This window comes from Lactuca virosa, chromosome 8, assembly GCF_052849685.1.
Source record: "Lactuca virosa cultivar CGN04683 chromosome 8, Lactuca_virosa_CGN04683_v6, whole genome shotgun sequence".
Lineage (NCBI taxonomy): Eukaryota > Viridiplantae > Streptophyta > Magnoliopsida > Asterales > Asteraceae > Lactuca > Lactuca virosa.
Window position 1 is genome coordinate 309659559 of NC_136433.1, and position 26132 is coordinate 309685690.

The 26132-nt window shown below is 33.0% G+C and overlaps 2 protein-coding genes across 6 annotated transcripts; one reads left to right on the forward strand and one right to left on the reverse strand.

Moving 5' to 3' along the window:
* The first annotated feature begins 323 nt into the window (after positions 1 to 323).
* LOC145134230 (glycosyltransferase BC10-like) lies at positions 324 to 2758 on the forward strand. Its single transcript, XM_079069105.1, has 2 exons — positions 324 to 1440; positions 2120 to 2758. Exons 1-2 carry the CDS (start codon positions 853 to 855, stop codon positions 2756 to 2758), a joined length of 1227 nt encoding a protein of 408 aa, XP_078925231.1. The 5' UTR covers positions 324 to 852.
* A 17086-nt stretch (positions 2759 to 19844) lies between these two features.
* LOC145129748 (uncharacterized) lies at positions 19845 to 24565 on the reverse strand. 5 transcript variants are annotated; one of them, XR_013717635.1, is made up of 6 exons: positions 23980 to 24564; positions 22957 to 23074; positions 22400 to 22524; positions 21466 to 22003; positions 20910 to 21379; positions 19845 to 20811 (listed from the first exon to the last, which is right to left on the reverse strand). XR_013717635.1 is itself a non-coding variant. In XM_079064543.1 (6 exons), the coding sequence occupies exons 3-4, from the start codon at positions 22548 to 22550 to the stop codon at positions 21639 to 21641; spliced, it is 516 nt and encodes a 171-aa protein (XP_078920669.1). In that variant the 5' UTR covers positions 22551 to 22560; positions 22957 to 23074; positions 23980 to 24565; the 3' UTR covers positions 19845 to 20811; positions 20910 to 21379; positions 21466 to 21638. The 5 variants fall into 5 exon arrangements, 4 of the variants coding, with proteins under 4 accessions (XP_078920669.1, XP_078920668.1, XP_078920666.1 ...); XM_079064543.1 differs by having other exon boundaries at positions 22400 to 22560; positions 23980 to 24565; XM_079064542.1 differs by having other exon boundaries at positions 22400 to 22567; positions 23980 to 24565.
* Between the last annotated feature and the right edge of the window lie 1567 nt (positions 24566 to 26132).

A 26132-nucleotide genomic window follows, 5' to 3' on the forward strand; every position in this document is an offset into this window, starting at 1 on the left:
TTCCCAAATACATTTGAATTCATATTTATATTTTTTTATTAATATTATCAATGTTTTTCTTAAAATGTAATTAGTTACAAAAGATATTCCATCCGTTGCAAATCAAAAAAGGAAGAAATTTGACAATAAGTTATTAACACTTGTTTTTGTTACTTGGGAGTTTCCTCGTCTTTTGAGAAGTCAACATCTAGACCCAAAAAAAGTGAAAGCCCTACCAACGAATGTGACAACTTGTTGGCCACCCTGAAATTTTGGATTTAATACCGACTTTTGGACTAGTAAGTACCACATGGCACAACTCTCCTCTCTCTCTGGCCGATCGATCTCTTTCCTCGTTTCCTCCATCATCACTTTGTGGGTGTATTCCTCTGGGTGGATTTTACAACATTTCGTCATTGTCTTGCTTTATTCACACAACAAAGAAACTCCCTTTCGATTAACTTTCGCATGTCTCTGGATAGCTCATCGGGTTGGGAAATTAGGTCTCTCTTTACAGTTGTCTTTTGTTTCCAGTTTATCCCCAAAGACGATTACGATGTTGTGTCTTATTCTTGATCTCCTTTCACATTTCATGAGGCGACTTACCCAGGAAAGATACAGTTGTTTTCCAGTGTCCCATAGTTATACCCTTGATAAGTGTAATACATTCACCAAGTGAGAATTATATCCCTAAACGGATCATTTTATACGTTCATAGCATCAAATTAAGATAGAAACTCGTTTCTGTAAATAACATTCGAAATTAGTTGAGTTCACGTGGAAAGAAAAACAAATCTTTCAAGTTTTGTAAGGATCCAGTCTCTTGGAACAAGTTTCTCATCTTCCTTGAAGTTTCGTGGGTATTGTGTCTAGATGAAGAAGGAAATTCGACAAATGCATCTTAAAACATTAGCCCATTATTTTCTTATACTTGTATGTGGTATAGGGCTTGGGGCCACACTAATCTTTTGCCTTTATAGTATACCCTTAAACTCAAAATCTAAGCAAGTTTTCTCATTCCAAGTTCCATCCACCATAATCGATAATCAACGTTCAGGGCTTTTCCCTTTAAATCCCCAAATGCAAAACAGAACGGAAAGCACCACTCCTCCTACCAATATCATCGTCACCAACACCACGACCAGAACGATTAAAGAGCCAAAAGAGCCAACAGAAACACCAAAGCCATCCGCCACAAGTGCGTTTTTACACAGAATGAAAGATGATGAGTTGTTTTGGAGAGCATCGATGGTTCCTAGAATACGCAAGACTCCATTCAAGAAGACGCCAAAGGTTGCATTCATGTATTTAGTAAGAGGAAGGTTGCCATTATCTCCCCTTTGGGCTAGGTTCTTTCGTGGTTATAAGGGTTTTTACTCCATTTATGTTCATACACAACCATATTTTGTTGGTGAAGTGGCTCCTGAACCAATGTTTCAAGGACGAAGAATTCCAAGTGAGGTATGTTAATTATGTGTCAAATCGCTTTTGTGTTTTTATCTTTTACTTCATAATTTTTACATCAATTACATCACCACTAAAATTCAATAATGTAATTCACATACATAAAATATGTAATACACCCCTGGTACAGAGAACATGTAATACGTTTCATTTTAGATTATAATTGTCCAAAAAATTAAGAGCAACATGGCTTTTTGTAGCATAGTGATAGAATATGTATATCTCAATTACAATCAGCCTTATAACTAGATTCACCATTGGGTATGTGACTATACTCAAATTTGGCTCACGGTGTACTTTTATGGAGCCCCAATTCATATGCCTCATGACGTGCGTCACGTGTCCACTGATCCGCATGCTTCAAAACTTTTTTAGATCCACCCTAAGAGTTTATTTCTATAACATTGTAGTTCTATTTTTCATGAAAAATAAAGATTCTTGTTTTTCAAATCCCTTTTCAGTGGACACCTACTCTAGAGTTTCTTTCTCTCTTTTAACAAATACTGTTCATGGTGCGTTTGAATCAAAGTGAAAAGTAGTCATAAACAAAATGTCCAAGTTTTCAAAATACTAATGCATGATGGATACAAATGAACAAAAATTTGCTAGAAGGATACAAATGAATCAAAATTAGAATTTATAAACAATAAGATATAATGTACAATGCATGGTGTAGGTGGTTACGTGGGGAGAAATAAGTATGGTGGAAGCCGAGCGTCGCCTATTAGCCAGTGCATTACTTGATTTCAATAACGAAAGATTTGTGCTTCTTTCTGAGGCTTGCATTCCTCTTTACAACTTCTCAACCATCTACCCATATCTAATCAACTCCAAACAGACATTTGTGGAGTGCTATGATAAAGAGGGCCCAGTGGGGCGTGGACGATATGACCACAACATGGAACCAGCAGTTACAGTAGATCAATGGCGAAAAGGCTCCCAGTGGTTTGAAGTTGACCGCCACCTAGCCCTAGAGATTATCTGTGATAGGAAATATTACCCTTTGTTTCGAGACTATTGCAAACCTGCTTGTTATTCAGATGAGCATTACATCCCCACATTCTTATATATAGAGTTCAAGGAAGATAATTCAGATCGGACGTTAACTTATGTTGACTGGTCAAAAGGTGGACCTCATCCCTACAAGTTTGGAAAATGGGAGGTGACACTTTCTTTGTTGAGACAAATGCAGAATGGAACCGAGTGTATGTATAATGGAGAGCGAACAAGAGTTTGCTTTTTGTTTGCTAGAAAGTTTGTACCAAGTTCTTTGCTTAGGTTATTAGAGCTAGCTCCGGAAGTCATGAATTTTTGAACTTAACTTGCAAAACCTTTAATTGCAATCAAGGAAAACGCGTTCCTTTTATTTTTATATTCTGCGTATACTGCAGTATTAAAAAAATAAGTTAAATAGAAAGATAACCTACTCTTAAATATTTTTTTAAAGTAAAATTTTGAAATAAATATAAATATTTTTTTAAAGTAAAATTTTAAAATAAATATAAATGAAATGATGAATAATTAACTAATTCATATATTATACACTAATAAAAAAACTACCGAAATATTTTCAATACTTATACTGAATCATAAATTTTCAAAGATTTATTTGAATACAACATTAGATGCCTTTTTAATAAGTTAATTACTGTCGTTGTGTAAAATCAATATTTTTTAATCCATCATTACTTTTTATTATAGACAATACAACATACAATTGAGTATGAGTGAACACTAGTTGTCTAAAAAATAATCATAAATTCGATAAATATTATCATTGACTCTTGTTTATTGTCATCGAAAAATATATAGCTAGTGGAAATTGTGTTCTTTTAAATGTGAAAGAAATCATTTTATTCGAAAGCGTCAAAAACATTCTTTGAATAAACGTACGGTTTCCTATATTATTTCCTTAAACTATATCTACTTCTATAACCCGATTATCCCATACTATAATCCTTAGCCTCGATCTATTACACAAACCACATTTATGATCAATATTCCTTAGTAACATAACTGGAACATCGACTTATAATACTAACTTATGAATTGACAAACCTACTTATGAATTGACAAACCTAATGGTTTAAGACCATTTAAAACATCAAACGAGTATAAACTTTCATCAAAGTCATTGTAAACATAATCTGAATTTCTGATTTTCTTCTTAATTTTATGGGTGTCATTGGTGGTTTAATGTTTGTTTGTTTGTTTGTTTTTTCTATTTCAACATTAGGTTTTTATCAATACAACAAAAAAATTAATGTTTACTTAGAATGGACATTCAAGAGAAGGGGTATTTTTTTTTTGCTATTTTCTTAAAAAGCACTTAAAAATTGTTAGATTACTTAATTTTCCTTTTATATATAAAACTTTACATGCAAAGGTCTACAATCTTCGTACTTTAAAGTTTCAGGGTATAATTCCGTCGAGTTAATCAATTTTCAATTTAAGACTTTAATCTATTTTCTTATAAATGTTTCAATTTATCCCGGTTTTTAATATCTATAAAACTAATTATAAACAAAATATATAAATCTGGTTTTGTATACTTTGGAGTATGTAGTTACGGGTTATTTGGTTTGTTTTTTCATGTAAACCGAAGATTCTTTCGATTCATTTTTTTTTTTTTTTAAATTCCTGAAATCGTTCATATGGTTTGGTCAAAATTGCACATTTGGTTCTTAAAGTTTTTATTTTTATTTTTTTGCTTTTGCACTCGGGTCGTCCCTATGGTTTGATTTTGTTGCATTTTTCGTCCCTTACATACATAAAGATAGGGACCAAACATGCAATTTTGGCCCAAAAAACGCAATAAAATCATACCACAAGGGCGATCCTAGTGCAAAAAAAAAAAGTTAGGGACCAAACGTATAATTTTGACCAAACCATAGGGACGATTTCAGTAACTTACTCTAAAATTTATTATATTCCACAGAAATATTTTCTTAATGGATATGGTTCATCAAATTTTCAATATATAAAACACACGTTAAGTATATCAAATAACCAAAAAAAAAGTAGATCAAATATAGAGGAATGGACAGCATTTGATGTTTTTTTTTCCTATGAACTACGGAAGAACCCGGCTTTGCGGGTAGCCTCTACCGAAAGGCAAATAAAGAACTGTTTATACGTGTGTGCGGATTGAATTTGTGTGCGTGTTCCTATTTTTGCAGCAGAAAGAGAAAGGCAGATGAAACAATGATGCACATGGAGTAAATTCCAATAAGAAACTGAAACCCAAAAGTGTAATCTGAAATACATAACAATGCTTAAGAAGATGATTTGAGAACATCAACAACACACAACAAATTTCATTATTTAACATTTGTTTTTCATACCAAAGAAAATAGAGAACACCTTGATCCGCATGTTTGTTGATTAATCATCCATTGGCCTAAAACCGGGGTATCGTTTGAAATTGGACCTAAAACCTTGCTTTTAAGGCTTCTCATTAGTGCTTCGTCTTTCATGAATAACCCCAAAAATATATAAAAAAAAAATACTATTTTTAACAACTTAAAAATGTCCAAAAAAATTTTAAATTATTACTTCAAATCACCGTTGATTCATCCGTTCCCCACTGATCTGTCAGCCAGTCGTACGAAAATTGATATTCAAACTAAAATATTGAACAGTAAACAAAAAAAAAAGTTCAATATAAAGTGGGGTGCAGTGTAGAAAACCCATAATAAAAGAAAATTATTTATTTCATGAAATACATAATAAAAGAGTTGTAAAAGAGAAAGAGTTCCACAGCAGGTATCATGTAGGCTCCAAAGGTAAGAATATCTAAAACTGATGAAATATGTCAATCTCATTATTTGAAATATGTCAATCTCTTTACTTGAAACAGATCTCAACCTCTTTACTTGAATCATTAGAAAATAAAAAAGAAATATGTTAGAAAAGATTTTGCATTACAAAAGAATAATAATAAAAGATAATTTTTGCGGTATTGCAGTTTGCAGATGGAAGCTAATGCTAGAATAACAATTTATAAATGGTATTTTACCAACCTCGTATCTTAATTGCAACGCTTTTGAATTTGGTGTCACCCCTTTAATTGTATTAACCGCATTAAGTTTGTCACCTGTATTTTTAACCATAGAAATTGTGATGGTGTCATCATTATGATTGACACTGTCATTTGAATAAACATATATAATGTTTGAACATAATGTCATTTGAATAAACAAATATAATGTTCGAACATCAGGGATGTTAAAGGTCATCAAACTATGTTTCATATACACTTTCTCTCTTGAAACTCTTTCTCATGCAGCAACATTCTTGATTTTAAATAGCGTAAAGCGCCTCAAAGCGCTTTGGGCTTTAGGAGTAAAAGCGTTAAGCGCTATGCAAAAGCGCCCGCTTAGAGCACATAAAGCGCCCATTATTAAAAAAAATTAAAATATAGAAATTATATATAAATACTTAAAAAAACCATATCCTGCATTTTGCATAAGGCATCAATTTCAAACGTCAAAATTTCAAAAGTTAAAAGTAGAATCAGGCATGGTGATAAAAAAAAGGCAGAACTTAAGTCCTAAATTCTTAATCCTTAATCATAAAAACTAAAAATACGCGAAACGGTCATCATCAACGTCAACTTGGACAACATCATCTCCTCCACAATCACTTCTGATATCCTCTTCCACCTCTTCATCCATCAAACGAAATCCAGATCGTTGACTAGATTCTGGAGCTTTTCCCTTATCAATACCCGATGGCCCGGCTCCATCATTTTGCACTCTTGATCTAGTTAGATAACTAGGCTCATAAGCACCTGAGCCACATCTCTCCAAGTAAGATCTTCACCAACAAATACTATATCATCATCATTCTCCTCTTTAAGTCTTCCCATCAACCACTCGTTACTTTCATCAATCTCTTGTAAAAGAATAGGATCCTTCTCCTTATCTTTAACTCGACGGTCTAAGGCACGATTGAATTTGACAAACACCATGTCATTTAATCTAGACCGTGCCAATCTATTTCGTTTCTTCGTAAGAAGCTACAAGAATGAAAGTAATTAAAGTAAGTAAAATCATGAAATAACTAAAATGAGAAAAAAAAAACATATTATCATATAGGAAAACAAATTTTTTTTAAATAGATACAAAAAAACTTACGTGTTGAAAAACACTCCAGTTTCTTTGACAACTTGTAGCACTACAAGTTAGACTAAGGACCAGTATGGCAAACTTTTTAAGATTAGGCATCGAATATCTATATGATGCCCACCAATCAGCTGATAATAAAAACTTAAAAACAAACTATGAAAATCAGAATAGAAATTACCAAAAAAAATTGGTTAAGAACTTATAATATTATTTTGTTACCTGGTGCTTTTGTTTTCTGTGACATTCCCATTTTCACGGCAGAAAAAACCGATTTTGTTTATGCTTTATAAAAATCAGAGTACCTCTTTTAATAAAAGTGTTGCGGAATTTGTTCCCAGAAAAACATGATAAATACGTTATCAAAGCATTTCCTAATAAATGTATTTTATTCATTTTAAAACATTTTGGATGTCATCGTCAATACAGAAACATAAGCATAAACAGAACTTACATTTATTTACACTAGTGATCTACATCTCTTTTAAATCTCTCAGTGTAAAGTAGTTTCGTATCGGCACCTGTGATTACAAATAAGCTTGAGTGGGTCAGGTTGGGAAACCTGGTGAGTACACAGGGTTTTCAACCCACAATAATATAACTATTATGTTTAAACATCAAACAATCAACCCAATTACCCATCCCCATTATCTTCCTTACTCTTAAAGATCTACCCTAAGAATCAGCTATTCCTCGTTCATTCATTCCTCAGAATTATCCTAAGGAATAGGCACTAAATATTATTATTATTATTATTATTATTATTATTATTATTATATAAGCGTTTAAACAATATTTTCTAACCACTATGTACAGACAGGGGCCAGACATAAAACATCGGAGGGCAGGACCATTTTGGCATATAGCACTTCTGAAATCCAACAACCCTATTCGGCCCTTTAAACCAGATTCTCCGTACCGCGAGTAGTTAAAAAGATATTATAACGATACTTATATAAGTCATAATAATAACCCAAATATTTATTATAAGTTCATAATAACAATACTAATTTTAAATATAAGCTATATTACAATAGGATAAGCATACCTTACTTACAAGGGGGTTTTAGCCCAAATATTTATTATAAGTTCATAATAACAATACTAATTTTAAATATAAGCAATATTTTCTAACCACCATTGTTATTATAAGTTCATAATAACAATACTAATTTTCTAGGAAAGATTCGTGCAACGCTTCAGCGCTCACCTTACTATACTAAAACTACAGAAAGAGAAGTTGAATCACGAGGGACCGAAATGCTCGGGGGATAAGAAGAGAAAGACTCTTGAATCAAGAGAATGGTGCAAGAAATATGAGAGCTAGAGGCTCTTATTTATAGTGATTGAATTTTCAAAAACTACCTTCCATAGTTACTTAATGACCTTATAGTTATATAAATGACTAAACACCCGTTTATAATACTATTTTAAATAGATTTAATGATATTTGTACTAAACGAATGTCGAAAGTACTCAACACTAGTTTTGTAACGACCGCATCGTCGATACCTTTCTAACGATATATACATATGTATACGTATATATGATTTACACTTTATTTTAATACGTAAATGTGCTATTAAAAATTATAAATTGTTCATACGAAATCCGTTTTCGACGTTCTTTATATCCATGCGTAGCTATCGACGAGAAATACAACTGTCGTTTGGACTCCGTCGGCTAATTTTGAATTTATATTTTTGTCAATTTTTTTATAAAATTAAATGATTTTGCTAAAATCATAACTCTCTCGTACTGACTCCGTTTTTGGCATTCTTTTTCTCAAAATTCCTATTTTAAGGAGTACTACGATTTTCATTTTGGTCGCATTAGCTAAAAGTCAATCATTCTCTTCGTAGCTTTTTACGTCATACATTCGTTGTGCGCGGCTGACTTTTATATCTTATAAAAATCATATCTAATTCATACGGATTCGGATTTCGACGAAATTTATATTTTCGGGATCGGGACGACGTATACTTCCTAAATGTATATATATATATATATATATATATATATATATATATATATATATATATATATGTTTTGGCGCACTTATTTTTACGATTTACGGACGATTCGACTGATTTTTCCTATTTTATTATATTATAATAATCATGAAACATATAATATTCAAGTAATTATTCTTTATTACGTCGAATAGGTTACAATTGTTAACCCGAACTATTACTTTGGTTAAGATTATTTATCCTAGATAATCTTCTATATAAAAAAATCATTTTTAACGCTTATTATCTTAATTGACTAGCCCGAATCTGCGGGTGTTACAATTATATCCCCTTAGGATGATTACGTCCCAGAATCATCAAAAAAATAGGGCTTGTATAATGACTCCGTTCATTTCCTTTCCATCCTAGGTGGTAATCATAACTCTTATGTCCTTTCAAATGAGTATCTAACTCTAGGACTTCTTGACTATTGGCGGTGCGCAATCTTGCACCCACTCTTTATCATATGTTGGACTTTTAATATTAACCTTCGAGTTACAAACTCAGTCCTTATTGGAAACTCTTGCCCTTTCTTAAACAGACTTAAACTAAGATAAGTTCTTTACTTCGATTACCGTATCAGACCGATGGAACATGTTCTAATGAGATCTCGTCGTATGATGCAACGCTTAGACTCATGTCTTTTAGAGTCAAATTCCAGAATAGAATATACCTTGCTTCATGTTCTAATGTGATATAATCACATTCTAGCATGTAGCACATCTAGCTACAAGCTCCTTACCTTAACAACGGTTACGATACTTCTATTGATCGCTTCGATTATATTTCACTTCAATCTTCTGACTTAAGTCAGATGCTACATCGATCTTGGTACTTTGAACCACGTAACATATTCATCTTATTCGGACTCGATTTGATATGACCACTAGGGTCGGATTAACAATCATCTTCTTAGTCATTACCAAAACGATGGTAACGACAGACATGAACAAAACAGAATCAATTACTAGTGCGTTGGTAACCTTGTGACTTTCCCTGATCCAAGCGTGAGTCTTGTGCTTCCGGTAGTATAGACCTCTACTACCATTCACACCTACTCATACTCGTCCCAAATATTGTCTTGCAGTTTTCCAAGTTACTATCACAAAAACAATTTTAATTAACACATACAAATGTGTCCAAACAATCATAAAATTTTCCTTAGACTCTATTAGGACTTCTTCCATGCGTATCTTCAATCATCAATTCTGTTTCAACTCGGTTGGTGGTGGAAACGCCACACAATGGGACAACTTCAGAAATTACACCAATCGTTCCATCATCCCACCAATCGAAGGTGTACTTCAGACGTACAGTACTCCTCTGAATGTACTGTTATTTTATCGGACATATTCTAAAGGCAAGATACCACTCTTAAGGTATCTTCCGATAGATGTCATTCATTATCATAAGCCTTTTTATTTCCTCCATTTACTCAATTCTCTACGAGTCTTCACCATGGTGTTATGTTCACTGAAGCATGTGTGCAGTGCATCGAGACGAGAATATAGATAGAGAAGATTTAGACGTGTAATCTTCCTTATTACTCCGAAAAGTTACATGCTAGTTCTAATATCGTAATTAAACGTTTAGAAATCTGAACACATAAAATTTCCAGATCCGGTCGGCAACAGACCATAGATCTGATCAAACGATAGCATAAAGCAACAAATCATTTAGCACATAAAAGCATTTTCGGCATCTTCCCTAATTAAGCTAGTGCTTGTGTCTATTCAGGTGTACTACCTAAAATATATTAGACACACTCCTCACAATCATTTCTTAGCATCCTAAGTTTAAGTCTAGAAATAAATCTTTATTCCTAGTTCGCTTAAACTAATGCTCTGATACCAACTGTGACATCCCCATTTTCACGGCCAGAAAAGACCGATTTTGTTTATGCTTTATAAAAATCAGAGTACCTCTTTTAATAAAAGTGTTGCGGAATTTGTTCCCAGAAAAACATGATAAATACGTTATCAAAGCATTTCCTAATAAATGTATTTTATTCATTTTAAAACATTTGGGATGTCATCGTCAATACAGAAACATAAGCATAAACAGAACTTACATTTATTTACACTAGTGATCTACATCTTTTTTAAATCTCTCAGTGTAAAGTAGTTTCGTATCGACACCTGTGATTACAAATAAGCTTGAGTGGGTCAGGTTGGGAAACCTGGTGAGTATATAGGGTTTTCAACCCACAATAATATAATTATTATGATTAAACATCAAACAATCAACCCAATTACCCATCCCCATTATCTCCCTTACTCTTAAGGATCTACCCTAAGAAACAGTTATTCCTCGTTCATTCATTCCTCAGAATTATCCTAAGGAATAGGCACGAAATCCATCGTTGCTAATGACACATCTGTCAAGCACAGCTACTAATATTATCACTTAGGCGCAGCTACCAAAATTGTGACATTCCTTATGAGGCGCATCTGTCGGTATTGTCCTTTAGGCGCATCTACCGGGGTTTTGGGGTTCTCTATTAGGCGCATCTGCCGGTAGAGTCCTTTAGGCGCATCTGCCAGGGTTATCTCGTTTATTGACAGTATCGTTTCCGAGAATCCACTCACAATACATGTCAATGGTTTTTATCTCGTTTATCGACAGTATCATTTCCGAGAATCCACTCGCAATACATGTCAATGGGTTTTTAGAGTACAACTGGTGAATACATAGTTCAAATAACACCTACAGGTTGCGAGCCTGCTAGTGTTCCACTGGACTGTCTAGAATAGTCTGTGGTTGTCATCCATACTCTGCTAGATGACGTGGCCAACACTTGGGTAAAAGGCTTCTCTCATTGTTCACCTCTCACCCTTATCTCATGGTCTATATCACCTCTCATCATTTTATTTTTTTGTCACACAGCAACTATTTCATCTACCCATGTTTTACCCAACACATTTTGTAGATATAAAATACATATACATTTTAAATCATTTAAAACATGTATAAAAATCTTTCACCCAGCATAGACGGCAAGTATACAGACAATATGCACACATAGCATGTAATTTATATTAAATACTTCATATCTATGTGTAAGATGAAAGAAACTATGCACTCACTTTTTAAGGTGGTGATTCCGAACTCAGACAACGCTTCGCTTCTTAAAAATAATTTCCTTCAATGAAACCTAGTATTATTACCACTAGATTTTAGTCTAATATTACCGTGACTATTTATTATTATTATTATTATTATTATTATTATTATTATTATTATTATTATTATTATTATTATTATTATTATTATTATTATTATTATTATTATTGTTATTGTTATTGTTATTATTATTATTATTATTATTATTATTATTATTATTATTATTATATAAGCGTTTAAACAATATTTTCTAACCACTATGTACAGACAGGGGCCAGACATAAAACACCGGAGGACAGGACCATTTTGGCATATAACACTTCTGAAATCCAACAACCCTATGCGGCCCTTTAAACCAGATTCCCCGTACCGCGAGTAGTTAAAAAGATATTATAACGACACTTATATAAGTCATAATAATAGCCCAAATATTTATTATTAGTTCATAATAACAATACTAATTTTAAATATAAGCTATATTAAAATAGGGTAAGCATAACTTACTTACAAGGGGGTTTTAGCTAGGAGTCGGGCTCTGCAGGGGCAGAACTTCGTCGCTGAATCTTTCTAGGAAAGATTCGTGCAACGCCTCAGCGCTCACCTTACTATACTAAAACTACAGAAAGAGAAGTCGAATCACGAGGGACCGAAATGCTCGGGGGAAAAGAAGAGAAAGACTCTTGAATCAAGAAAAATGGTGCAAGAAATATGAGAGCTAGAGGCTCTTATTTATAGTGATTGAATTTTCAAAAACTACCTTCCATAGTTACTTAATGACCTTATAGTTATATAAACGACTAAACGCCCCTTTATAATACTATTTTAAATAGATTTACTGATATTTGTGCTAAACTAATGTCGAAAGTACTCAACACTAGTCTTATAACGACCGCATCGTCGATACCTTTCTAACGATATATACATATGTATATGTATGTATACGTATATATGATTTACACTTTATTTTAATACGTAAATGTGCTATTAAAAATTATAAATCGTTCATACGAAATCCGTTTTCGACGTTCTTTATATCCATGCGTAGCTATCGACGAGATATACAACTTTCGTTTGGAATCCGTCGGCTAATTTTGAATTTATATTTTTGTCCATTTTTTTATAAAATTAAATGATTTTGCTAAAATCATAACTCTCACGTACTGACTCCGTTTTTGGCATTCTTTTTCTCAAAATTCCTATTTTAAGGAGTACTATGATTTTCATTTTGGTCGCATTAGATAAAAGTCAACCATTCTCTTCGTAACTTTTTACGTCATACATTCGTTGTACGCGGCTGACTTTTATATCTTATAAAAATCATATATAACTCATACGGATTCGGATTTCGACGAAATTTATATTTTCGGGATCGGGACGACGTATACTTCCTAAATATATATATATATATATATATATATATATATATATATATATATATATATATATATATATATATATATATATATATATGTTTTGGCGCACTTATTTTTACGATTTACGGACGATTCTACTGATTTTTCCTATTTTATTATATTATAATAATCATGAAACAGTTGAAAAACACTCCAGTTTCTTTCACAACTTGTAGCACTACAAGTTAGACTAAGGACCAGTATGGCAAACTTTTTAAGATTAGGCATCGAATATCCATATGATGCCCACCAATCAGCTGATAATAAAAACTTAAAAACAAACTATGAAAATCAGAATAGAAATTACCAAAAAAAATTGGTTAAGAACTTATAATATTATTTTGTTACCTGGTGCTTTTGTTTTCTGTGACATTCCCATTTTCACGGCAGAAAAAACCGATTTTGTTTATGCTTTATAAAAATCAGAGTACCTCTTTTAATAAAAGTGTTGCGGAATTTGTTCCCAGAAAAACATGATAAATACGTTATCAAAGCATTTCCTAATAAATGTATTTTATTCATTTTAAAACATTTTGGATGTCATCGTCAATACAGAAACATAAGCATAAACAGAACTTACATTTATTTACACTAGTGATCTACATCTCTTTTAAATCTCTCAGTGTAAAGTAGTTTCGTATCGGCACCTGTGATTACAAATAAGCTTGAGTGGGTCAGGTTGGGAAACCTGGTGAGTACATAGGGTTTTCAACCCACAATAATATAGCTATTATGTTTAAACATCAAACAATCAACCCAATTACCCATCCCCATTATCTTCCTTCCTCTTAAAGATCTACCCTAAGAATCAGCTACTCCTCGTTCATTCATTCCTAAGAATTATCCTAAAGAATAGGCACGAAATCCATCGTTGCTAATGACACATTTGTCAAGCACAACTACTAATATTATCACTTAGGCGCAACTGCCAAAATTGTGACATTCTTTATGAGGCGCATCTGCCGGTATTGTCCTTTAGGCGCATCTTCCGGGGTTATGAGGTTCTCTATTAGGCGCTTCTGCCGGTAGAGTCCTTTAGGCGCATCTGCCAGGGTTATCTCGTTTATTGACAATATCGTTTCCAAGAATTCACTCGCAATACATGTCAATGGTTTTTATCTCGTTTATCGACAGTATCATTTCCGAGAATCCACTCGCAATACATGTCAATGGGTTTTTAGAGTACAACTGGTGAATACACACTTCAAATAACACCTACAGCTTGCGAGTCTGCTAGTGTTCCACTAGACTGTCTAGAATAGTCCGTGGTTGTCATCCATACTCTGCTAGATGACGGGGCCAACACTTCGGTAAAAGGCTTCTCTCATGGTTCACCTCTCACCCTTATCTCATGGTCTATATCACCTCTCATCATTTTATTTTTTTGTCACACAGCAACTATTTCATCTACCCATGTTTTACCCAACACATTTTGTAGATATAAAATACATATATACAGTTTAAATAATTTAAAACATGTATAAAAATCTTTCACCCAGCATAGACGGCAAGTATACAGACAATATGCATACATAGCATGTAATTTATATTAAATACTTCATATCTATGTGTAAGATGAAAGTAACTATGCACTCACTTGTTAAGGTGGTGATTCTGAACTCAGACAATGCTTCGCTTCTTAAAAATAATTTCCTTCGATGAAACCTACTATTATTACCACTAGATTTTAGTCTAATATTACCGTGACTAAATATTATTATTATTATTATTATTATTATTATTATTATTATTATTATATAAGCGTTTAAACAATATTTTCTAACCACAATGTACAGACAGGGGCCACACATAAAACACCGGAGGGCATGACCATTTTGGCATATAGCACTTCCGAAATCCAACAACCCTATGCGACCCTTTAAACCAGATTCTCCGTACCGCGAGTAGTTAAAAAGATATTATAACGATACTTATATAAGTCATAATAATAACCCAAATATTTATTATAAGTTCATAATAACAATACTAATTTTAAATATAAGCTATATTACAATAGGATAAGCATACCTTACTTACAAGGGGGTTTTAGCCCAAATATTTATTATAAGTTCATAATAACAATACTAATTTTAAATATAAGCAATATTTTCTAACCACCATTGTTATTATAAGTTCATAATAACAATACTAATTTTCTAGGAAAGATTCGTGCAACGCTTCAGCGCTCACCTTACTATACTAAAACTACAGAAAGAGAAGTCGAATCACGAGGGACCGAAATGCTCGGGGGATAAGAAGAGAAAGACTCTTAAATCAAGAGAATGGTGCAAAAAATATGAGAGCTAGAGGCTCTTATTTATAGTGATTGAATTTTCAAAAACTACATTCCATAGTTACTTAATGACCTTATAGTTATATAAATGACTAAACACCCGTTTATAATACTATTTTAAATAGATTTAATGATATTTGTACTAAACGAATGTCGAAAGTACTCAACACTAGTTTTATAACGACCGCATCGTCGATACCTTTCTAACGATATATACATATGTATATGTATGTATACGTATATATGATTTACACTTTATTTTAATACGTAAATGTGCTATTAAAAATTATAAATTGTTCATACGAAATCCGTTTTCGACGTTCTTTATATCCATGCGTAGCTATCGACGAGATATACAACTTTCGTTTGGACTCCGTCGGCTAATTTTGAATTTATATTTTTGTCAATTTTTTTATAAAATTAAATGATTTTGCTAAAATCATAACTCTCTCGTACTGACTCCGTTTTTGGCATTCTTTTTCTCAAAATTCCTATTTTAAGGAGTACTACGATTTTCATTTTGGTCGCATTAGCTAAAAGTCAATCATTCTCTTCGTAGCTTTTTACGTCATACATTCGTTGTGCGCGGCTGACTTTTATATCTTATAAAAATCATATCTAATTCATACGGATTCGGATTTCGACGAAATTTATATTTTCGGGATCAGAACGACGTATACTTCCTATATATATATATATATATATATATATATATATATATATATATATATATATATATATATATATATATATATATATATATATATATATATATGTTTTGGCGCACTTATTTTTACGATTTACGAAGGATTCGACTGATTTTTCCTATTTTATTATATTATAATAATCATGAAACATATAATATTCAAGTAATTATTCTTTATTACGTCGAATAGGTTACAATTGTTAACCCGAACTATTACTTTGGTTAAGATTATTTATCCTAGATAATCTTCTATAAAAAAAAATCATTTTTAACGCTTATTATCTTAATTGACTAGCCCGAATCTGCGGGTGTTACAATTATATCCCCTTAGGATGATTACGTCCCAGAATCATCAAAAAAATAGGGCTTGTATAATGACTCCGTTCATTTCCTTTCCATCCTAGGTGGTAATCATAACTCTTATGTCCTTTCAAATGAGTATCTAACTCTAGGACTTCTTGACTATTGGCGGTGCGCAATCTTGCACCCACTCTTTATCATATGTTGGACTTTTAATATTAACCTTCGAGTTACAAACTCAGTCCTTATTGGAAACTCTTGCCCTTTCTTAAACAGACTTAAACTAAGATAAGTTCTTTACTTCGATTACCGTATCAGACCGATGGAACATGTTCTAATGAGATCTCGTCGTATGATGCAACGCTTAGACTCAGGTCTTTTAGAGTCAAATTCCAGAATAGATGTCATTCATTATCATAAGCCTTTTTATTTCCTCCATTTACTCAATTCTCTACGAGTCTTCACCATGGTGTTATGTTCACTGAAGCATGTGTGCAGTGCATCGAGACGAGAATATAGATAGAGAAGATTTAGACGTGTAATCTTCCTTATTACTCCGAAAAGTTACATGCTAGTTCTAATATCGTAATTAAACGTTTAGAAATCTGAACACATAAAATTTCCAGATCCGGTCGGCAACAGACCATAGATCTGATCAAACGATAGCATAAAGCAACAAATCATTTAGCACATAAAAGCATTTTCGGCATCTTCCCTAATTAAGCTAGTGCTTGTGTCTATTCAGGTGTACTACCTAAAATATATTAGACACACTCCTCACAATCATTTCTTAGCATCCTAAGTTTAAGTCTAGAAATAAATCTTTATTCCTAGTTCGCTTAAACTAATGCTCTGATACCAACTGTGACATCCCCATTTTCACGGCCAGAAAAGACCGATTTTGTTTATGCTTTATAAAAATCAGAGTACCTCTTTTAATAAAAGTGTTGCGGAATTTGTTCCCAGAAAAACATGATAAATACGTTATCAAAACATTTCCTAATAAATGTATTTTATTCATTTTAAAACATTTGGGATGTCATCGTCAATACAGAAACATAAGCATAAACAGAACTTACATTTATTTACACTAGTGATCTACATCTTTTTTAAATCTCTCAGTGTAAAGTAGCTTCGTATCGACACCTGTGATTACAAATAAGCTTGAGTGGGTCAGGTTGGGAAACCTGGTGAGTATATAGGGTTTTCAACCCACAATAATATAATTATTATGATTAAACATCAAACAATCAACCCAATTACCCATCCCCATTATCTCCCTTACTCTTAAAGATCTACCCTAAGAATCAGCTATTCCTCGTTTATTCATTCCTAAGAATTATCCTAAAGAATAGGCACGAAATCCATCGTTGCTAATGACACATTTGTCAAGCACAACTACTAATATTATCACTTAGGCGCAACTACCAAAATTGTGACATTCCTTATGAGGCGCATCTGCCGGTATTGTCCTTTAGGCGCATCTTCCGGGGTTATAAGGTTCTCTATTAGGCGCTTCTGCCGGTAGAGTCCTTTAGGCGCATCTGCCAGGGTTATCTCGTTTATTGACAGTATCGTTTCCGAGAATTCACTCGCAATACATGTCAATGGTTTTTATCTCGTTTATCGACAGTATCATTTCCGAGAATCCACTCGCAATACATGTCAATGGGCTTTTAGAGTACAACTGGTGAATACACACTTCAAATAACACCTATAGCTTGCGAGTCTGCTAGTGTTCCACTGGACTGTCAAGAATAGTCCGTGGTTGTCATCCATACTCTGTAGATATAAAATACATTTTGTAGATATAAAATACATTTTTTGTCACACAACAACTATTTCATCTACCCATGTTTTACCCAACACATTTTGTAGATATAAAATACATATACAGTTTAAATAATTTAAAACATGTATAAAAATCTTTCACCCAGCATAGACGGCAAGTATACAGACAATATGCACACATAGCATGTAATTTATATTAAATACTTCATATCTATGTGTAAGATGAAAGTAACTATGCACTCACTTGTTAAGGTGGTGATTCTGAACTCAGACAGCGCTTCGCTTCTTAAAAATAATTTCCTTCGATTAAACCTAGTATTTTTACCACTAGATTTTAGTCTAATATTTACCGTGACTAACTATTAGTCTTATTATTATTATTATTATTATTATTATTATTATTATTATTATTTAAGCGTTTAAACAATATTTTCCAACCACTATGTACAGACAGGGGCCAGACATAAAACACCGGAGGGCAGGACCAGTTTGGCGTATAGCACTTCTGAAATCCAACAACCCTATGCGGCCCTTTAAACCAGATTTCCCGTACCGCGAGTAGTTAAAAAGATATTATAACGACACTTATATAAGTCATAATAATAGCCCAAATATTTATTATAAGTTCATAATAACAATACTAATTTTAAATATAAGCTATATTAAAATAGGGTAAGCATAATTTACTTACAAGGGGGTTTTAGCTAAGAGTCGGGCTCTGCAGGGGCAGAACTTCGTCGCTGAATCTTTCTAGGAAAGATTCGTGCAGCGCTTCAGCGCTCACCTTACTATACTAAAACTACAGAAAGAAAAGTCAAATCACGAGGGACCGAAATGTTCGGGGGATAAGAAGATATAGACTCTTGAATCAAGAGAATGATGCAAGAAATATGAGAGCTAGAGACTCTTATTTATAGTGATTGAATTTTCAAAACCTACATTCCATAATTACTTAATGACCTTATAGTTATATAAATGACTAAACACCCCTTTATAATACTATTTTAAATAGATTTAATGATACATATGTATATGTATGTATACGTATATATGATTTACACTTTATTTTAATATGTAAATGTGCTATTAAAAATAATAAATCGTTCATGCGAAATCCGTTTTTGATGTTCTTTATATCCATGCGTAGCTATCGACGAGATATACAACTTTCGTTTGTACTCCGTCGGCTAATTTTGAATTTATATTTTTGTCCATTTTTTTATAAAATTAAATGATTTTGCTAAAATCATAACTCTCTCGTACTGACTCCGTTTTTGGCATTTCTTTTTCACAAAATTCCTATTTTAAGGAGTACTATGATTTTCATTTTGGTCGCATTAGCTAAAAGTCAACCATTCTCTTCGTAGCTTTTTACGTCATACATTCGTTGTGCGCGGCTGACTTTTATCTCTTATAAAAATCATATCTAATTCATACGGATTCGGATTTCGACGAAATTTATATTTTCGGGATCGACGTATACTTCCTATATATATATATATATATATATATATATATATATATATATATATATATATATATATATATATTAAATGTTTTGGCGCACTTATTTTTACGATTTACGAAGGATTCGACTGATTTTCCTATTTTATTATATTATAATAATCATGAAACATATAATATTCAAGTAATTATTCTTTATTACGTCGAATAGGTTACAATTGTTAACCCTAACTATTATTTTGGTTAAGATTATTTATCCTAGATAATCTTCTATATAAAAAAAATCATTTTAACGCTTATTATCTTAATTGACTAGCCCGAATCTGCGGGTGTTACATTTTCCTACGCCTAATAGCCATAGGATGACCGAATAGTCCTTCTGCATTCCGGTATTTATCTAACTCTGCAGAAATCTTGTCTTGAACTTCCTGGTCTGGAACAAGTCTCATAATGCAACCATATAACCCTTGTTCCACTTCTTCACAAGCCACCCCAACAGTATCCTTATAAAATATCCCCGGGTTTAAAAAAGTATCATGTTGCATGTAGAGGTTTATGCAGTTGACATTCCCACCTTTGATCAATGATTTGAAAAGTTGTCTTGTAGTCATCCGCATTGGAAAAACTATCACGAATAGCTTCTTTAGCCCTATCCATAGCCTCATAAATATAGCCCGTTGCTGGATACTTTTCTCCATCAACTAACCTAAGAACTTTGACTAAAGGGTCGGTTAACTTGAGAGTATACAAAACATTCCTCCAAAATGAATCTTGCATAAAGTAGGTTTTTACTTTTTTTTGCAATCTGATCTTTGCTGGACCACTTTGCCTTTTCCCACTCTGCAGAAATCACCATATTCTTCAGGTTGTGTCTTTGTCTGTGGACTTGGGCAAGTGTGATAAAAGATGTGGCAAATCTAGTTACAACTGGCCTATGCAAGTTTCTTTCTTTGGTGAACTTTCTCATCAAGTTCACAACAGGAACATGACTATATATATAGCCAATTGCTAACATAGCCTTCTTTATTGCAATTTTCACCTTAGGAACCTTTTTTCCAATGTCCTCCGGCATCAAATACAAGCAATGAGCAAGCACATGGTATCCAATAAAGATGCTCTCTTTTGGCTTCCAACATCTTCCCTACAAAGTTTATAGACAGAAAATTAGAATTTAGAAATTATAAGACAATAACAAACACAACATAGTATTAACATGCATATACAAGTTACAACTCTTACCTGCCCTTACATATGCTGAAGCATTATCAGTTACAACTTGTACTACGTTTTTTTCTCCAACTTCCTCCACCATCTTATCCAGAACATGAAATAACAAATCTGCATCCTTGGATACATCCGAAACATCGACTGATTTCACAAACATCGAACCCTTCGGAGAGTTTACCATGAAGTTTATGATATCCTTTTGCACCACTGAATCACGCCATCCATCAGATAATATTGAACAACGTTTTTCTGCCCATTCTTGTTCATGCTCAAGAATCTGGATTTTCACATCCTATACTTCATTCCTAAGCAGAGGGACTCGTAACTCATACATGCTCGGTGGTTTCATCCCAGGGCCAAACTGTCCAATAGCTTCAACCATGACTTTGAAGCTATTATATGTCACGGCATTGTAAGGAACTGTCCAATAGCTTCAACCATGACTTTGAAGCTATTATATGTCACGACATTGTAAGGAATGGCTGAAGCAATAAAGTATATGCCAGTTAGTAAATATAAATTGTTATTAAATAAAGTCAACAAGGCATCAAAAATAAATTATACCTACATCGTAAAACCATCTCGCAATCTCACGGCAAATTCTATCCCTGAGATCCTTTCGACATACTTCATTGATTGTTTGTTGTCTCCCTCCTTTCCTACTTTTGACGACTTCATGCGGATTGGGGTGTAGTATGTGTCCATAGGGCCTTTTTGCCTTGGTTTTTTTGGAGGGGGCATTTACCTACTACTGCCTATTTCAACAACATCTTCCTCATCAACATCATCATATTCATCAGGTTCATACATCTGGAATCGTGCTTGTTCCATTTGTTGTTGAGCTTTTAAATTCTGTTTCTTTTCCAAATATGCTTTTACTTCTTCTTGTACATGTCCCGGACAATTCGGACACTTCTTTACGTCCTTATAACCACCAACCATATGATGTTTGAGCCGAAATACACCTCCCTTCACCACTTGTCCATAGAAATTGCATGTGAAGTTGTTTTTAATAGTTGGATCTTGTACCCCGTATCTCTTAACCGGGATCTTGTACCCCGTATCTCTTAACCGGGTCATCTGATCCATTCTTTGTAGAACCCATTCTATGAAATAACATTATATATCATTACATATTAGTATTATCTGTTTCTACTTTCTAATTTCTAAAGTCTACACATGCTAACATGAAAGCAAGTAAGCAACATAACAGTTAAGTTCAAAGGAACATTTAATAATTTAACTGATCAGAAACATTTAATGATTTAACAACTATGAACTAACTACGTGACTAACTAGTAACATTAAGATCATCCAATATGATACAACAATAAAAACATAACAAAACAAATGTCAGTTATGAGTAACTGATTAATAATAGAAGAAGAAAGAAGAAGTAACTAGTAAGTAGATGAAACTTGAAAGATCATTAAAATCGTTGTATTCACTATTCAGAATTAGAGTAGAATAGTTATTAACAACATAAAAAATTGAACATGTACCTTGTTTTGATCTTGAATGTTGATTCACTTGATTCCAACCGTTGTGTTCAGAGGAGAGAGGAGGGCAGGAGGCTGAAGATGAATATGGAGAAGAAGAAACGTTTTCCTGCCTACTGATGTTGTCGCTGTTGTGCGACGTATGAATTCTCATTTTAATAACCCTACAACCTACGTATCTAATTAAAAATACACTAAACATGGCCCAGCTAATTAAATAAGCCCGGTATACCAAAAGCGCGATTAAGCGCCGCGTTACCAAATCGGAAAAAGCGGCAAAAGCGCCTTAAGGAATCTGAGCGCATTACTAATTCAAAAGCGATTTTGATTTTCATATGAGCGCTTAGCGCTTTAAGCGGTCCAAAGCGCCGCTTTTTAAAACCAAGGCAACATTGCTAACCAAATATTTTTCATCCTTTCAAATTGATTATAAATAAAGAATATTATGATTAAACGTAAACAATATTGGTCAGGGTAATCGTCCGATAAGCCTTTTAATTTGTTTGTTAACCAAATGTGGAAATTCTTATTAGCTATAACAGTTTCATAATAGAAAATACCTCACAAACCGACATATCACTCAAAAGCATGAAACTTTTGAGAGGAAGAACCACTTTCGTTCCCATATTTGCACCAAATTTCAATGATCTTTTAACAGGAAAAAAGTTTTTTCATTACCTGTAAAAGAAGCTTGTCAAGAATTGCATGATGAGCCCAAAATGGAAAGGCAAAGCAGCAGAAAAAAAATACAAAAGTACTTTCGTTCCCATTTGTCCACTAAACCAACTTTTAAGAGTAAAAATAGATATTTTTTCATTACGTGCAAAAGAAGCTTGTCAGAAATGGCACGATAAGCCCTAAATCAGAAGGCAAATCAGCAGAAAAAAATTATAACATTCATAAAGAAACATAAAAGAAGGGTTAAAAAAAGAAGAAGCAATCACACATGTTGACATTTCTGTAATTAGGGTTCGATTCCAGGGGAGAGAGATGAGGTTATTGCAGCAAAGAGGAGAGGGAAACAGACATAGAGATGTTAGTGGAGACAGTGGTGGATCAGAGGGTGTTATGTCGTAAGTGATACCTTGGGGTTATTGTGGAAGCAGTAAAGGAAGACAAACGGGTTACACTACTTCATGTACCTTCTATCAGTCCCAAACATCAATCAGTAGGTCAACATCATCGACACTAAAAAACAGAAATTGACAGCACACTTGGATCGATTTTAAAGATTCCGGATTAATACATGATCTTTATTGTTGTGATAACTAACAATGATCGATTAATTTAAGATGGTGATAATCTCAATATAATCAATAATTCAATGTAACAAAAAGTCAGCGTTAATCATGTAAGGGCAAAAGAGGCAAGATTATTACGATGCCCAGGAATGAATTGCTCAATCGTATACATGAGTACTGAAATCCACTACATACAGAAAATTGAAATCAAATTAACATGTAATTGGAACTGAAATCCACAGCGAAATCAAATTAACATGCAACCTTAAAGCCTTCGGTTGTATTGGATACAACCAATCGATAGAAAAGTTGAAAAACAATTAGAAACCACAGAACACATACCGAAATTAGAAATCTACTGCGACATCATATAGAAATCCGCGACTCCAAGTTTGATTGCTTTGAGGAGGAAGATGAAGCAGCAGGCGGTGGAAGGCGGTAGTCATCGACGTCAAAGAGAACCCGGATGAACTGAGAAGAACGGAGGCTATGGCAGAGGCGGTGTCGGCGAAAGGTAAATCGGAGTCCGATTGATGGTCATCTTCATCGTCGCTCAATTCCCATCGTTACCGACAACGAAATCTGAGATGGTTTTTTGTGAATCAAAGCAACCAGACGGGGAATCATAGTCGGTGGAAGTAGCAGGAAGAGATTAAGACGATTGGGATACAAAAGGCGGTGAAGGAATTAGGGAAAAGATCTAGAAGATGGATTCGGCGAGGCTCAATTCGGCGATAGCGCTGGTTTTGGGGGACGCCGCAGTTGGAAGTCGTAGGAGTAAGAGGGTGGATATTGGATGAGAGATAGACGGTATGATAGAATGAGATTCGGTGAAGGAAGAAACTGGAAGGTCGTAATTGATGGAGGCGTCAGTGGTGCGGGGGAATGTTATTGGGGAATAGAACGGTGGAGGGAAAAAACAGAAGAAGAGAGTAAAAAACAACACGTGGAAACCAATATAAAAAAAGGGAAAAAAATCAAAGGAAACCCAACAAAGAGAAAAAATAAACAAAAAATTCACCAATAAGAAGTTATTACTGTTCTTCACTAACAGACTTCAAAATTAAACTATATATAAGGAACATGATGAAAATATGAGTTGTAAAACAAAATTTACAATAAAAATGTTCACTCTATCCCTTAAATTAAACACACCATATGGGCAGCAGGTGCAACCTAAAGTAGTAAAAGCAAAAGCAAAAAATACAAAACCAGAAAAACAAAAAAAAAAGTTATTAGTTGCTATTATTCCACCTGTCATTTAAACTAAACAAAAGCTGATGACCAAAACTCTACAATGTTGTATGGGAGGCGATGACCAAAAAAATCTATAATTCTTAACAATATCACAGAAAAAGGAGGCTAGTTAGTTACCGAAAACTGTAATGCTTCATGTTAACTATTATACATTAACAATATCACAGAAAAGGAGGCTAGTTAAACAAAAGCTTCATGTTAACTATTAATGCTTCAAAATAAATTATACATAGACACAAAATTTTACATGTTAAACAATGCATGCAAAATACCATGTGTATTTTTTTATTATAAAAATACGTATGCAAAATAGCAATATACTAAAGACAAAACTGCATAAATAGTTAGGTGGTGTTTGTTTTTTGTCCGCAGATCTTCGTGACCTCTTCTATCTGCACGGCGCAGACCACGTGCAGACATTAACCTTCGCAGACTGTTTGCTTTTTTGAAGACTGCAGATCTAAAAATGTATGCACGCTCTCTTCTTGGCGCAGATGTGGACCAGAGTCTTCTAACATCTTCAGACATCATCTAGCCTAAAAAAACACATATACTTTATTTTATTTTTTTAGTTTTTTTTGAATTTATATTTATTCCAACTTTATTAGTGATAAACAATTTGAAAAAAAAAAAGTTACAATACTTAAAAAAAAAAGTTTGACGACACAAACATGATATATTTGACAAATTTATAAATAAAAGTTTATTACAATAACAGTCGTTGAATATATATATATATATATATATATATATATATATATATATATATATATATATATATATATATATATATATATTCTTATATTTTTTGTGCAACATTTTAATAAAACATTATTTAATAAAGCATCGTCAATTTCATAGAAAAAATATTTATGACACGTTTTTAGTTGATTTAATTTAAAAAATCGAAGTTTATTTCCATTAATTTTTATATCAAATTCTTTGATACCTAATTACAATGTTTAGGTATAACTTTGCGACCAAAATTGTTGGTTTTTATCAAATATATACGTTAATTTGTACCATTTTTATTTTCACTTTTTATACAATAATACATAAAAGTTGATTTAGATTTGTTAATTATTTATAACAAAGTCATAAATATATTAAAAAATCACTTTGTAGTTTAAAAAAATAAGTTTATTTAAATTTTAGTTCATTTTAGTACTCTGCAGATGTTAAAAAAACAAATAGTCTTCTTTTTCAAACTGCAGACGTTTGGTCCACCTCTTCTGCTG